Source organism: Artibeus jamaicensis, unplaced genomic scaffold (assembly GCF_021234435.1).
Source record: "Artibeus jamaicensis isolate MK-2021 breed Jamaican fruit bat unplaced genomic scaffold, CSHL_Jam_final scaffold_612, whole genome shotgun sequence".
Lineage (NCBI taxonomy): Eukaryota > Metazoa > Chordata > Mammalia > Chiroptera > Phyllostomidae > Artibeus > Artibeus jamaicensis.
Window position 1 is genome coordinate 9634283 of NW_026522049.1, and position 14741 is coordinate 9649023.

Here is a 14741-nt window from a genome sequence, read left to right on the forward strand (position 1 = left end):
GTCCATCCTTGTCATCTTCCCCACAAACGATGCCACTCTGCAATCACCTGAGTACTCTCCAAAAAAACAAATAAAAACCACATTTAAAGGAGATGCTCTTTAATGTCAGGAACACAAGAATCTTGTTGCTATTTCTTCAATTCTCCCCCACACCAAGTGTGAATGTGGAGCCCATTCATGGGGTGTAATAACCAAATAAACAGAGTTTACATGGAACCCTGGGGGCCCCCGCTGGCTTCCCGAGAGAGATGCGTGTGCCTCACTGAATGTTCCTTAAAGATACAGCTTATCTGGGCAGACACCAGAATCTGAGCAATTTGGGTTAAATTGGAAAGAACCACTCCTACACTACGCCACACTATTTATAATAACTGGACTCTCTGCCATTTAGAAAAAGCAACAGAGAAAGACCTGTTCAGATGCAGAGGGAACACGCACAGTCCGTCCAGCTTCACGCCCAGAGAGTTAGAGCTCAGAGTGCCGCTCTTACATTTGGGTTCCGTGTGATTTTTCAAAAGGGCAGCAGCTGCTGCCACGTCCCAAGAACCTACTATGCGCTGGGCCGTCTGTCTGGTGCGGCCCAAGTTCTGTCTCGGCTGATCCCATATAGTGCCGCTGGAATGCACTTTACTTTTTAAAATCCCATTTTGCACAAAATCATGTGTTCTTCAAAATGTCAGTGGTGACATGCTGCGCTGGTTTACCGGAGAGAACCAGACCTCCCAGGTTTGGGGCCACCTACAGAGGATCGACGACCCGTCAGACAGAGGGTGGCAGGCCCCTGATGGGAGCGGCTGTCCCCAGGACCCCGCAGTGTGGTCAGGGACCCATTAGGAGTGAGGTCCTGGCCGGCCCCATGGCACCCTGACGGCTGCAGCCCAGAAAAGCACGGTCTCACCTGGCCCCCAGGCCCTGCCTGCGGCCGGTCTCTTCCCACCAGCCCCAGAGGCCCTCCTCACTCTTTGACTTGAGATGACAGACGCCCCCCCCGCCCCGCAGGCTGATACCCACTCAGCCCCCCGCCCGCTCCTGCGATCCAGGTCACATGGTCCCCAGGCTCTCTGACGGGCTGGCTCTCCACCGGCTGAGAAGCGAGGCCACTTGGAATCAGACGACACCCCAGCACCCAGTTGGAAGTCACGTGTTAGCCACCCAGCAGCAGACACGGACGCGAACCCAGCACGGCTTGGAGTCTGGATGTCCACTTGGGGCTCCTTCCTCCACATACGAGGTCTCCGAATCTCTTCCACCCAGATTCCCCAGTTATGCACGGCGACAGGTGCCTGCTCTGTTTAACATCCTGTGTGTCACAGACAGAAAGATCAAGTCTCCTGGCACCGGCATTCCTTGAATACCTTGGCTCTGTCCCATTTCCTCCGAATCCGGAGGGTGCTCCACCCTTGGACCCTCCTGCCCGCAGGTGCTAGGAGGAGGCGGGTCCCCACCATCAGCGCAGACCTAACTGTGGGACCACCCCACGCCCTCAAGTTGAGCAACGCCAACCAGAACAGGATTGGCCACACGGCAGATGACACGGGCCCGCACGGCCCCCCGTCATCCCTGCTATAGTCGAGAACGCCACCCTGGCACACACGTAAGACGAGCCAGATAGAAATATTCACACGACAGAGGAGAGAGGCTTCTTGGGAGCAGGAAACAACCAGAAACATCTTATTACAAGTAGGTGTGACTGGCGCAGTTGGAAGGAACTCCGGGTTGTTGCCAAACACCCAGGACGCAAAGATCGCCCAAGGGACGTTGTTCTGAAAGCTTGCTAGTGTCTATGATGAGATCCTCACATTAAAACAAACTTCTGAGGACATGCCCGGAAGAGTGACACCTTAATGAGCTGACAATCAGCCACAAACAGAGCCTCTCGGGGACAAGGCCCAGGAGCTCAGCCTCGGGTGGCCCAGAGACACAAGGGCACAGCGGCGTCACCATCTTGGTAACCAGAGTGGACCGCCAGGGAGGCCAGAATGTGATCTCCATGCTTGACTATAAAAGGCAGAGAAGCGAGGCCCCGGGGCACGTGACCCCCTTCTAAATAAAGATCCCCCACGCTGGGAGCAGCTGACCGGAGCAGGGGCCTGCAGGGGCAGGGAGACCGCGGCTCCTTCCGATGACACAGAGCCAGAGGCTGCCCCGGGGACCGTCCAGAGGGCCAAGGTCTACAGGAGCCTGCGCACAAAAGGAAACATCCCTCACGTGTAGCTTAAAAAAAATTTTTTTTTGAAGGAGGAGGAGGAGAAATGCGAGGAGGACACAAGGCACGTCCCGCGCGTGGGGTCTCAGGGCACAGACGACGTACCCCGTGATCTCGCCCCAACCAGCAGGTGGCTTACAAGCCAGTCACCTGCTTCACCTGGCGGCCGGGCGCACCAATCCCTGAGAAAATGAGGAAGTGGGAAAATGAGAAACTACTCTGCACACCCCAACACGGCCCCCGTTAGCCAAGAACAGGAGAATTCGGGGGGTGGGGCGGGGATGTATCAATAGAATTATGGTCTTTACCCCCCCAGACCTCACTTTAAGTCCCGCTCTCCTCGGTGAGACAGCAGTGAAACGCCGCCCACGTCAGCGACGGGAGCCGTGACTGCCTGCCTGCCCCCAGCCAGCTCCCACCTGCCCACCACGGCCGGGCTCATGGCTTCCGTGGCTGTCCTCCTCGCAGGCGATGCCGTGATGGGGGCTGCCCACAGGCTGTCTGATGGGTCACCGAGCACCCGGGGACTCAGGTGAGCAGTAAGACACTGAAGGGCCTGGGGGCGGAGGGCATCCGTGCAGGCATGAAGTGCCAGAAAGCGCCCAAGGCAAGTCAAGCAAACAGCAGGCACCATGTGGGCGAATTCTTCAGGAAGGGAACCGGGTCCTCCAACCAGATCCACCCGGTCCCTCCCTGGACGTGGCTGGCCTTCAGCAAATCACTGTTGCACAGAGCAGTGAGCAGTGCCACGGGCCAAGCCTCTACTCTTGAGATGATTTTTCCTACTTATCCAGCATCCTTAGCCTTGAATCCTTCCAACACGAGTGCAGGAGAGAGAGGAGCCGCCACCCGCAGCTGATGCTCCAGCTGAGAGCTGGGGACGGTAGAGACTGGGCTCCTGGGTAGCAATGACCGTGAACATCGCCCGGGACACACCCTATCTCCTCGCCCTGGAGCCTTTCGGCTCTCTCAGAACTGCTATTACACACTGTTCTCTGCTCCAGGAGCGGGGATGTGTCTTCCCGACAGTAAATCTTTCACAAAGCAGGTGCCGTGCTGTTACTCAGCGGGGCGAGAAGGGCCGCGGCCAGCTGCTCTGCAGCCTGCAACGTCCTAAAGGCTTCTGGGTGGGGAAGGCGAGGCCGGAGGTCACTCTGGTGGTCAAGAAGTCTGCCGTTGAGCGGTGGCCGGCTGGTTGCACGAAGCACCCTCAGGGACCCAGGACACCGCGGCAGGCAGAGACAGGGAGGCTGCATGGCCCACGGGAGCAGAAGACTGAGGGGCCTCTGGGCGTGTCGGGCGCTCACCCTACGGGATTCCGGATGGGGGAGCCTATCGGTCCCAGGGTGTGCCGGGCAGGTCCCTGGGCCAACGCAAAGAAGCAGGGAGGCCGAAGAAGGGCCAGGCCCAGGGACTGGCAGAGGGGAGAGCAGCGGAGGGTGCAGGGGAAACACAGGTCAGGCGGGAGGGGTGTGGCGTCCAGCCGGGGAGGACGCACCCTGGTGATGCCAGCACTTCCGACATGGGGCCGAGGGGAGAGCGGGAAAACGAGAGGCCGGCAGAGAGAGGATGGGGAGGCCCGTCGGACACCGAAACACCCTCCATCCTGCTGCGGGCGTCTTCAGCCGGCAGCAGGTCAGAAACAGCCACAAATCCACAGCCAGACCAAAGCGAACGCCACTGCACTTGCCCCGAGGGGCATTCCGAACAGGCCTGGGTGCCCAGGCCTCTTGCACTAAAGCCACCATCCAAAGTCTTCCCGCTGCGTGGGATGCCCCCCCCAGGTGCCGCCTTTTCCTTTCAAGACCACATTTTTAAATGTCCAGGCTACTCAGAAACATGCTGTGTTATTTCCTCAAACAAGCGCAGGACCTCACGGCCAGGGCCCGTTCTGACCAATCCCGAGTGCGGCTTGGGCAAGGCGCCTTCCTCCAACAGGAGCCAGCAGGGACCCATCCGGCTCCTCAAGGTCCCGACAGCAGCCAACGGGCCCCCACCCCCCGCACCTGACATTCACATGCACACGGATGGAGCCATACAGAGTTCCCACGTCAGGGCCGGCTCAGAGAAAGTGTCCTGTCCCCGCTTCGGCCCTGGCCTGAGGGGGAATCAGAAAAACCGCTACCTGTGGGTCTGGCCTTTGATTTGTGGGCCATGCGAGGCAAGCCTGCCCACGTGGGATTTCTTGGCTATTTGTGAGTGGATGCTTCTTGGGCCTTTCGCTGGCCACCCATGAATAATAGCTATTTATAGCTGCCACACTGTCTTCCCACCAGTGAGCAGAGCCTTCTTGGCCAGCAGAGCTAAACTCTGCTGTAGGGCAAGGAACCAGAGTCTCGCTTTAATACCGAGCAACCTGGCTCGCCAGGTGTCGGTCACACGCAGGCAAGCTCCACTGTGGCAAAGAAAAAACAAGTTGAGGGCAGAAAAATACACAAGCAGGCCCCAAATCCCCCGTAATCACACTGCAAAGCTTTTTCACTGGAGTGCTTTCGGGAAAGTTGCACAACGGTTTGCCTGGGGGTTACAAGGGTCCTGAAAGGACCGCCTCAACCCGGGAGTCCTGGAAGCTGGTCCAGGGCTCGCCCAGCCTCGGCTGGGTGCCCCTCACAAACCAGGACACCTCAGCCTCAGCATCGTGTCGGCTAAAGCTTTCGGGACCACGGACAGCGTGGAGGTCACACTTGCACTGAAGGTGAAATAGGTCTTTACTTTCTCCTTTCATTCAACTCTCTCCCAACTATACTCACGCTAAGGAAGGCCTGCCGTACCAGGCAAAGGATGGGAGGATTGGTATGTGAGGGCTTAGGAACTTCCAGGCACACCACGCCACCTTTCCCATCGGGGACGCAAAGCAGGTCAGCAGGCTTCTGGCCAGAGGGTGAGGAGTTACTTCTAGTTATGGTTGGAACGGCCTGGTTGGCAACCGCGGTGGCCTCCAGCCATTGCACTGTGCTTCACCCCTTGGGGTCCCAGAAGCTACCCCAAGCCAACTACCCTAAGACCCGCCCCCATCCCCGCTTCCAAGGCAAGCAGGCCACGTCCTAAATGCAGGCACACCCACCCGCCCAGGGGAGCCATGCATTCAGAGGAGGGGGCGGGAGGGGGGCGGGCGAGCAGGAGGGGAGGGGGGAGAGCAGCAGGCATGCCGCGGTGGGCGTCACCCTTACTTTTCTGGCAGTGGTTGGTGGTCCAGCACCGGTAGTTGTACTCGTTGTTGATGGTGGTCTTCTCGCACAGGGGCTTCCCCTCGACCGTCCCCGGACACAGGTCCCCGCACTCCTTCAGGGGCTTGTTGCCCACGATGTAGTTGTTGGAGGCTGCGTCCAGGATCAGGGACCAGTCCACCGTGGACAGGTAGCAGAGGTCGGCGTTCTTCTCGATCCTGATGGCCCCCCGGGTGATGTTCCTCAGGTTATAGAGCCCGATGTCTTTGAGGTTGGTCATCTCGAAGATGACCAGGGCATAGTTGTAGAAGAGCTTCCAGCCGCGGATGACCGTGAGGTTGGGGAACAGGTCGCCCAGGCTCTCGAGGCCGGCCACGCGGAACAGCAGCAGGTACTCGGTGATGACCGTGAGCTTGGGGAAGCGGTAGCTGCGGTAGTCTTCCGCCTTGGAGATGAGCAGGATGTGCAGGTAGCCCTCGATGACCGTGCAGTTCTCCAGGCGCCTCAGCTGCTGGTAGTCATTGCGGATGTCGATGCCCGGCCCGCAGACTGAGGGGACACAAGAGAGGGCGGGACATGTGTCAGTGAACAGGGAGGCACTGGGAATCGACTTTCCAACCCACAGGGCAGTCCCTTTTCGGTCACCTATATGACCGCTACGAAACGAGACCGGTTTCGTGCTGCGCATGACCGTGAGGTGTGGCGGCAGGTTGCCGGTCCAGGTCGCTTCCCAGGCCATTGGCCTTTGGGAAGCGCCTGCTCGGGGCCGGACACTGGGCAGCACTCTCACCACCCCTGGGAGACGCCGTCCCCATCCTGCTACCACGCACACCATGGCTCGGAGTTCATGGCCACACAAGAGCACACGTAAGAGTCAAGGGTGCGATCCACGCCAGCCTGAGGCCATAGACCACTCCCCTTCTGCCCACCTCTGGCTCCCAGTCAATGAACACAACTTCCTACTACTTCCAGCCTCAAAGGCACCCAGCAGGAGAGCCAACCCTTCCCGTGACTTGGGAGGCAGGAACCCAAAGAAGCAAGCCCCCAGGTCTCCTGCTACCAGCTCACACAGGCCAGCTGGCCTGCTGGCCTCCCCAGCGCCACACAAATGCAGCCGCAAAGGCTAACGTAACAGAAAGATCAAGAGCACGCCGTCCGTGTGCCCAAAGGAAGTATACGATCCCCACTTTAATCCACGGGGCTCCCCGTTAAAAGGTTAAGTCACAGAGAGCAAAAAGATACTAAAACTCTCAACAACCACAGAGGATCCCTGTGTCTGCCACCTGTACCCTTATCCTTTCTCTGTAAGTAATTTAAGGTAAAGGAAGTCACATAATGATACGCCATTTTCAAACATACTTCCTCTACTAACATTTTACCAAGTCAACAAACGTCCTCCAAAATCATCGTTTTAAAGGAGAAATAGTAAGCCGGTTCCAGGGTGTGACCACGCACCACGAGGTTTTCCTACTTCCCTTTTTAACCAATCCCCTTCTGTTGGACATTTAGGTTACCTCCGTTGTCTACATCACAGACAACATCCTGGGAACACCCAAGACCATTTTCTCAAGAGAAATCCAGGCACAGGCTTCAGGTAAAATAGAAGGCTTCGTTTTATTTTTTAAATCCTATGCACGCACAGACACACCAACCCTTGGTTACGCTCCTTTCTTAGGATTTAGTGATCTCCACACCTGCCATTAGGGCTTCTCAGACAGAATCAGGTAGTTCACGGACGTGTGAAAGGCCCGACCTATACGCTGCCATGGGAGATGCGCAGCCCCTGAGGAGGTTCATGGTGAAGGCCAGGAACTCAGGCCTGTGACAAACAGCTGTGACCCCATGCAGGAGGCAGACAGGGCTGCACACGCTGTCCGTGCGCTCCAGGTGCGAACGGAACTGGGCGGGACAGACCCGGGGCGGCCGGGGAGCATCCTGCAGAGAGCGAGTCCAAGTGCCCGGGAAGCTCCGTGTGAGAAGGGAGGGTAGGACTTAAAACTGGGCACGGGGGCCAGAGAAGAGGCAGAAGGAGACGCGTTCAGGGGACGGCAGATCTCACGCCCGGGACGCAGAGACGAGTGGAACAGAGGAGCTTGCTGGACTGTGAGGGATCGAGATCACAGGTGGGGACGAGGACTCTCAGGAAGGAGGCCCCTCTCAAGGCTCACGTCCTGCTGGAGGGTTAACCTGGTGGCCAAGGGCAAGGCAGGGTCAAAGTGGAGTGGCCAAGGGAGAAGAGATGAGAAGGCCCTGTTGGGTTGCAGCCATGGATGGGACCCGGACAGAGTGTGGGGATGGGGGACACAGGGGCTGCAAGGTGAGCAGAGCTGGAGAACCTAGAACTTGACACTGCATTCAGTCCGACTGCCTCTTCTTAATGACAAGAAATCGGAGCCTCTAGAACAGGGAAGAGAACGGGAGAGCCCGGCCCTCGGCGAACACGCGCCTGCCTGCCCGACAGAGGCTGCTGCACTAGCTCTGGCTGCGGCCCTGTCCCGTCTCACGAAACGCTCTCGACCACATCTCACGCCTCGTACATAACACACGCACTGCTGGGAAGGTGAGGAAAGAGACTTGGAGAGGCCGCGTCACTCATAGAAGGTCGCATCCTTGACCCAAGGCTTGGGGACGGTTCTCAGCGTGGTTACCCCCGACCCCCTGCCTGCCACGGGGCTTCTGTCCCAGTCACTGCACAAAGTAGCTCTTCGCAAAGCGCCCAGGGACGTCACCACGGCCAACGACAGTCCCCATCCTGGCGCCGCTTGTCCCTTTCGGAGACATCTGAGGCTTCCTCCCTCTCTAGGCCTCTCCGATCCCACACGCCCACCGACCTCTCCTCCACTTCAACCGGACCTCAAAACGGCGCCCTCCGTCACCCCACCCGGGCAACCGGCTTCCTGTGCCACCCACACACCGCAGGGCCCAAAGTCCCCTGCGCCCCGAGGCTGTGTACCTATCTGCCTCCTCCACGGCTCCCTTTGAAGTCTACTAACTCACCCCCACCCGCCCCTACATCACCTCCCAAGCGTCTGGATCCCGGTCAATGATGCCCCCGTTCTCCAAACAGCTCCTGTCAAAAATCAAAGGGTCATTCCCGGTTCTGCTCTCCCCTCGCACCACGTAAACCCTGACCTTGGGCATCACGCTCGCTAAAATGTCGGACAGAGAAAGGCAAAGTCTGTCCGTTCTCACTGACACGGGACACTCGAAACAGCGGAATTCGCGGACACAGGGGGCAGAACGGTGGTGGCTGCCAGGGGCTCGGGGACCAGGCCACTGAGCCCTGGGGACCTGCTGCTGCAGCCGGTGACTGTGCTTCATTAACAACACGCTATACGTATAAGAGAGCAGGTCTTCAGTGTTATCTATCTCCGCACTCACAAGGCAATTGGAACTACGTGAGCGGATGGGGGTGTTAACGAAGGTTCCTGTGACCACTTTGGAATGCCCACAGGTGTCTCAGCATCACACCCCACCCCAAACTCGCACATGTTAATGTTAATGACACCCCAGGAAGTCCTCTTGGCTACTGCTCCCAAGTCTGGGCGTCTCGGGTGCTCTTCCCTCAAGCGCACCCCACCCCCTTGGCTCCCCCACCTCCACCGCCCACGTCTCTCCCTCCCGGTGCGCGTCCACCCCCTTCGGGGCCTGGCTCGGGCCCTCTCCCTCCCCACTCGCACCACGACACCCCCCGCAGGAGGACAGAAAATGACCTTCTGCGCGGCCCACGCTGGCGTCCCCAGAGCCTCAAACAGCACTTGGCGTGCCCATCAACACGCGTGGTCAACACGTGTGCAGAAGGGACAGCTTTCCCCAATCTGTCGCCACTGCTGTGCCTCAGATCTGAGCCACCGTCCCCTCCAGCCCGGACGACGCCGACGCCCTCCCTGGGGTGCAGCCTCCACGTCCCAGTCCGCTGCTGAGCCGGCAGCACCAGGCCGGGAGCCCCGACAGGGTCTCGTCCTGGCCACCGGGCTCCTCCCTCCTCGTCCCCTGCTGCCCGGTTCTCATCAGGAGTCTCTCCAGCCATTCAAATGCCACCTCTTCAGAGCTGTGCCCGAACACCCTGGAGTCAACAGCCCCCGCAACTAACTTCCTCTCTCCCCCCTCATCTGTCTCTGTCATCGTTTTCCTAGTGCCCCCCATGTCTGAAGTGCCAGTACCTGAAGGGTACCCGTGAGCTGAGTGATCGCCGGGCATTAACTCCACTTACTGATGCACTCATTGGTTGATTTTTGCATGTGCCCTGACCGGGGATCAAACCCACAACCTTGGTGTATTGGGATGACGCTCTAACCAACTGCGCTACCTGGCCAGGGCTCCTGGTTTCTAGTCTTGAGTTAAGTCAGCCTGAGGTGGAATGAAAAGAACAAGGTCTCTATCTGGTATTTGCACCAAGAGTGCTCTCAAAATAAATTTAAAACAAAACACCTAGCTTCCTTCGGGTCAATGACTCATTGTGAAAGTTTCATTGTTTTGTTTTTTTTTAATTATTATTGTTTCCTCTGCCCAGCCTAGGTAAGAACTCATATTCTTTCCACCCCGTTATAAATGAAGGATGTCAGTTTGCTCTCAGATAATAAACAGAAGTTTCTATAGGAGAGTACTTAGCTCAATTGATTATTGCATTCAATGTGTTTGATCAGATTACAAAGGGCCAGGTATTGACAGGTTTGCGATCACTCCCAACAGACCAAGTTAGACAGCATGAAGACTCGTAACGGAAGTTTGCTGGACTTTCATGTCGCAATCAAAACAGGCAGCGGGGAAGCCCGACTTCCCTGGGCCCACACCACGGCCAGCGCGGACCGCTCAGCTAACAGGAGCCAAGGTCCCCACACTGGACACGCCTTCCCCATTTACAGAAGAGGGTCGTGGGGGGCAGGGGGAGGAGGAAGAAAGGACCCACTTCTTCCTGAAGAGAGGACACGGGAGCCCCAGCCACAGAGTGCAAAACAGGACCGGCCACCAGCTGTGTCGCATTTCGGGGGTGACAGCGTTGGCCTCCGGGGTGTTTTGTGATGGCCACAGACACGGGAAAACCTGGCTGGCCCCTGAGCGGCGGCTCCATGTTCAGAAGGCACATGCCACACGCAGAAAGAGAACGTCACGCACATCCCACGGGCCGTGACACGATGCAAGGACCAAGGGAAGAGGCTCGCCGCGGCTCCCGGGGAAGTCGCCACAGGTCCTTTGAAAGCTCGGAGAACTCTGGGCGAGGTGGCCGGGAAGCTCACGGAAATGAAGGTGGGAGCCAACCAGCAGGTAGGGTGCGGCCCGGACAGCAGGCCCAAAGCCAGTGAACAGGGCGGCAGAACCGGAACAGCCGGAGGACCGCCTCTGCTGGGGACAGGGAACGGCGGGGGGAGGCGGTGGTGGCCGCCGCCTGAGCCGGGCCACCACAGAGGGGGCCCGGCAGGTGGGTGAGGGCTGGGGTAGGGGTGGGTGGTAGAATTTTCATCCCCAAAGATACCATGAATGGTTAAATGAAGTCAAATACTCCATTTGTCATGGAGACAAATACTGCTCCCCAAATTCCCTAGGTGTTTTCCCAAACATCCAAAGGCAAGATTTCTGCTCGGGGTGGGGGCTTCCCTGTGAGTGGCATACACAAACGACAGGGATGTGGAAACTAAACCCCCCAGAAGTGCGCACAGGACAAGGACAAATGCAAGGCCTCTGGCTGAGACCCCCCCCCCCAGAAGCTGCATCCCCAGATGCCTGGAAGAGCTCCAGAAAAAGACCAGTGAGGTGACTGGGGCTGAGTCCCCGAGCGTCACCCACCGGCTGGGTCCTGCCCCCCAGGGGCACGTCCACCTGTGACCCCCCTTTTCTTCACCTGCTGCTAACACCTAGCCTACCTACGCCTCATCAGGGTCAGGTAAGAGCTCCCACGTTCCTGTCCGTTGTCAGAAGCTGCAGGCACCGTGACTACATAAGTTAAACAATAATAAAAATATTCATCATCTTGTTGGCCCAATGCAACTATTACTCGTCTACAACAAGGAGGGGGAATGAGGAACATCACTCACTGATGGTCCTTCTGACCCCCTCCCTGGCCAAACCCGGCAAAGGGGGGGGCACCCATGACGCCCCGTCTCTAGGGAGATCGGGAAGGCTTTCCAGAGGAGAGGAGCCCTGAGGATGGTGTGAAGAAGGAGCAAGAAGGGTCTTGCCCCGAAAGGGGGTGGGGGTGGGGGGCCTGGGACAGACAGAGGGAGGAACACAGGCTCTCTCCAGGGGCAGTTCAGGGTGACCCCAGGGGCACGGTGACATCAGGGCAGGCAGTAAAGAGCTGAAAGGAGTCATGTTTAGGAGGTCGACTTCACCTGGAGGCCACAAGGACAGTCTCTGAATCCTGAGCCCTTGGATGGGAGGGCTTGTGGAAACAGACCGCAGGGGCCTGAGAACTTGCATTTCTAGTAAGTGCCTGGTGCCCGTGGTCCTTCTGTTCTGGGCCCCACCCCTTGAGAACCGCTCCTATACGAAATAACCCCTCCACCCCACTCCACCCACCCACCTGATCTGTGGTGTGGGACAGGTAACACCTGTGTCCCTGTGCATTTTCATTGGATCTTCATTCTATCAGAAAATCCCCAAGCAACCCAAAGAAGCTATGCTTGAAATATAGCAAAGTGGAAGGAGGATGGGGTGGGGAAGGGGTGCCCCTAGCCGCTCCCGGCCCTCCCGTGGCTGCTGAACCTGCCATCCCGACCCCTGGTCATGCGAGATCTGAGCGCAACCCCCTTGAGCTCAAAGAAATGGGGGGGGCATGACTTTCCACCCACGCCTCCCCCGTAGAGTGCAACTAACCAAAAAACTCAGCGAGGGGGCTGGAAACGATGTTATGATAACAAACCCTGATGCCAGTTAGAGCAGAATTTGTTACAGTTGAATTTTCTGTGTACGTGTAAACAGTCGCAATTCATGTTAATCCTTTTATCTCCAAGTGTCAATGAGAATGTGTTTACATAGTAGATATACTTTTACATTGTATACATACATTTATCTCTCCCACAGACAACAGTCCCCACCCACTGGCACGGCTCAGTAACTAAAGACTTTCGTGAGGAACAGAACTAGCGGTTCTGCGCCGCCCCACCCAGGAGCTATCTTTGTCCTTATTCACAGAACCAAAACCAAACAGCCCCTGCCCACAGAAGATGCAGCCTCAAGGCAAATAATCTATTAACATGGGGTGGGGGAGGGGTAGACACAATGTCGGGTGATACAATGTGTCAAAGAACTTACAGAGATGGAGAAGATGTTTCCAACCTGCCTGGCAGTGGAAGAAATGGAAACTGTGCTCTGAACTAATTCAAAGACCGGAGGCAGTACCAGCCCCAGGGGGCCACCACCTGAAGGACCTGGAGCCCGCCAGATGGGCGCAGAATCAACTTGTGTTCGCTTCACCGGAGCAGCTCCAACTGTCTTCCCAGGTCTCCAAAAAAACAACTTTGCCTGCTCCGACAAGTATTCCAAATTCCTTTCTAATCTTAAGATGTCAAAGGTCCAGTATTCTGTCTAAGGGGAAGGGAGGGAAAAGGAGAGGGAGAGACACAGCGATGTGAGAGAGAGACATTGATGGGCTGACTTGTGTAGGTACCCCCACTGGGGATTGAACCCACAAGGCATGTGCCTTGACCAAGAATTGAAGCCACAACCTTTCAGTTTGCAGGGCAATGCCCAACCAACTGAGCCACCCCGGCCAGGGCTATCTCTATGATTTAAAAGCAACCTTATAAGAGCCTCTTATGCTTTTAATTACTCCCTGTTCTGCTGGCTGGTAGCCTTTCTGACAAAGTGCATGCAGAGACTAGATTCCCTTGGTTATGCCCACCCACTACTCAGAGCCCCATGGACCCTGTGGGAACCTCACTACCACACTTTCTGGGGGACAGCCTTCCACCACCAATGAAGTGTTGGTGAGCAGCACCCCAACCTCCAGCTGGTGAATCTCAGTGCCCAGCCAGCGGATGGCGCTACAGAGGCTGGGCACACAGAGGAAGGTGCGGGCAGACCCCGCGGCCAGCGGAGCACTCCTGCAGCAGCGGGGCCCGGACAGCACGCCATCGGGCTGCCCCCTCTGCCCTCTCTCGTGGCTGCAGATTTTCCGCTCAGAACCAGGCTAACCTTCCCGAGACGCTGGCCCCGTGGCCCCCGGGCTCTCTCACTGGCCCCCTTTCTAGAACACGTTCCACCACTCCAGTGAGAGTTCACATCCTCATTTCCAGCGCTTCTGACCCTGCGCTACGATGTTCCAGTTGCCTTAAGTGACTCAGACTCTTTCCGGTTAGCCTGTTGTCTACACAAGCAGACGACCAGTGTAGAAACCCCACTCATCTATTCCCTCACACGTAGTGCGATGCTTCGTGCACGCAGTGTGGCAGATCGGCCCCTTGCATCGCTGCGGCCTTTTATCTGACCTGGGGGTTTTGCTAGAGGTGGGGGGGGGGGTCACTGGGCTCGTCCTCAGGGACCCAGCAATACTCAGGCCCATCACCAACCACTCACCATGTAGCCGGAGGTCGGTCACCCCAATGCTCTGTGCCTCAGTTTCCTCACAATTCAGGTGCGAAGTTAGGACTGAATTTATTCGTTCTGCCAACAGGCACTTACAGAGCACCCAACACGTCCTAGTGCGCACTTTCCAGGTGCCGCGAAGTCAGCAGTGAGCAAACCCGAAGCCCTCCCACCTTCCAGGAGCGGCCACTCCAGGCCCGATGGGCCCCAAGGCCACCCCACTACGGGGCCCAGGTGGGCCCCAGACTCATGGGCAGTGACCCAGATGCAGGGTCGTTGCCAAGGGCTTGATGTTCCTGGTGGATGTCAGAGTCAACTTGGACCTGCTGCAGAACCATCACCCGACACAGGACCATCCACCAGCTTTCTGACGCCCAGAGAGGGAGCCGCCCAAACGCCACACGGAGCAGGGGCTCTGAGACAGAAGCACGCTGGGCAGCCATCTGCTGAGGCCCACGAGGGTCAAGGGGGGCTGGGTCCCAGGAGGTCAGGGGTCTCAGCGGTGGAGAAGAAAGGGGAGGCGGAAGCCTGAGCAAGGCCGGGAAGAGCCAAGGCTCTTCCAGGGAAGGGCCGAGGAAGGCTGGAACAGAAGCTACTAAAAAAGCAAGAGAAAACCCCTGACGGGATGCAGTGCCTCCCCACTCACGAAGCCACGGAAAACAGGGCGTGGGCGTGAATGTGGTAAAGATACAGAGTTCGGGAACACTCGTTCTGGCAGCGGTTAACAATCAGACAAAAGTACAGGGACCCACATTCCCGGCACCACGATTCACAGCGGCCCAGTGGCGGACACAGAGCTGGTGCCTGTCAGCAGGCGAACGGATAAACCAAATGCATTCTGTATC

General features: G+C 57.6%; 1 protein-coding gene across 4 annotated transcripts in view; it reads right to left on the reverse strand.

The window, feature by feature from the left end:
* Positions 1 to 14741, reverse strand: part of IGF1R (insulin like growth factor 1 receptor) — a 231257-nt gene that overhangs the window by 177919 nt on the left and 38597 nt on the right. For all 4 annotated transcript variants that reach the window (XM_037145944.2, XM_037145943.2, XM_037145946.2 and 1 more), the window contains exon 2: positions 5377 to 5922. In XM_037145944.2, the coding sequence (XP_037001839.2) occupies positions 5377 to 5922 (546 nt within the window). The remainder of the gene's footprint in view (positions 1 to 5376; positions 5923 to 14741) is intronic.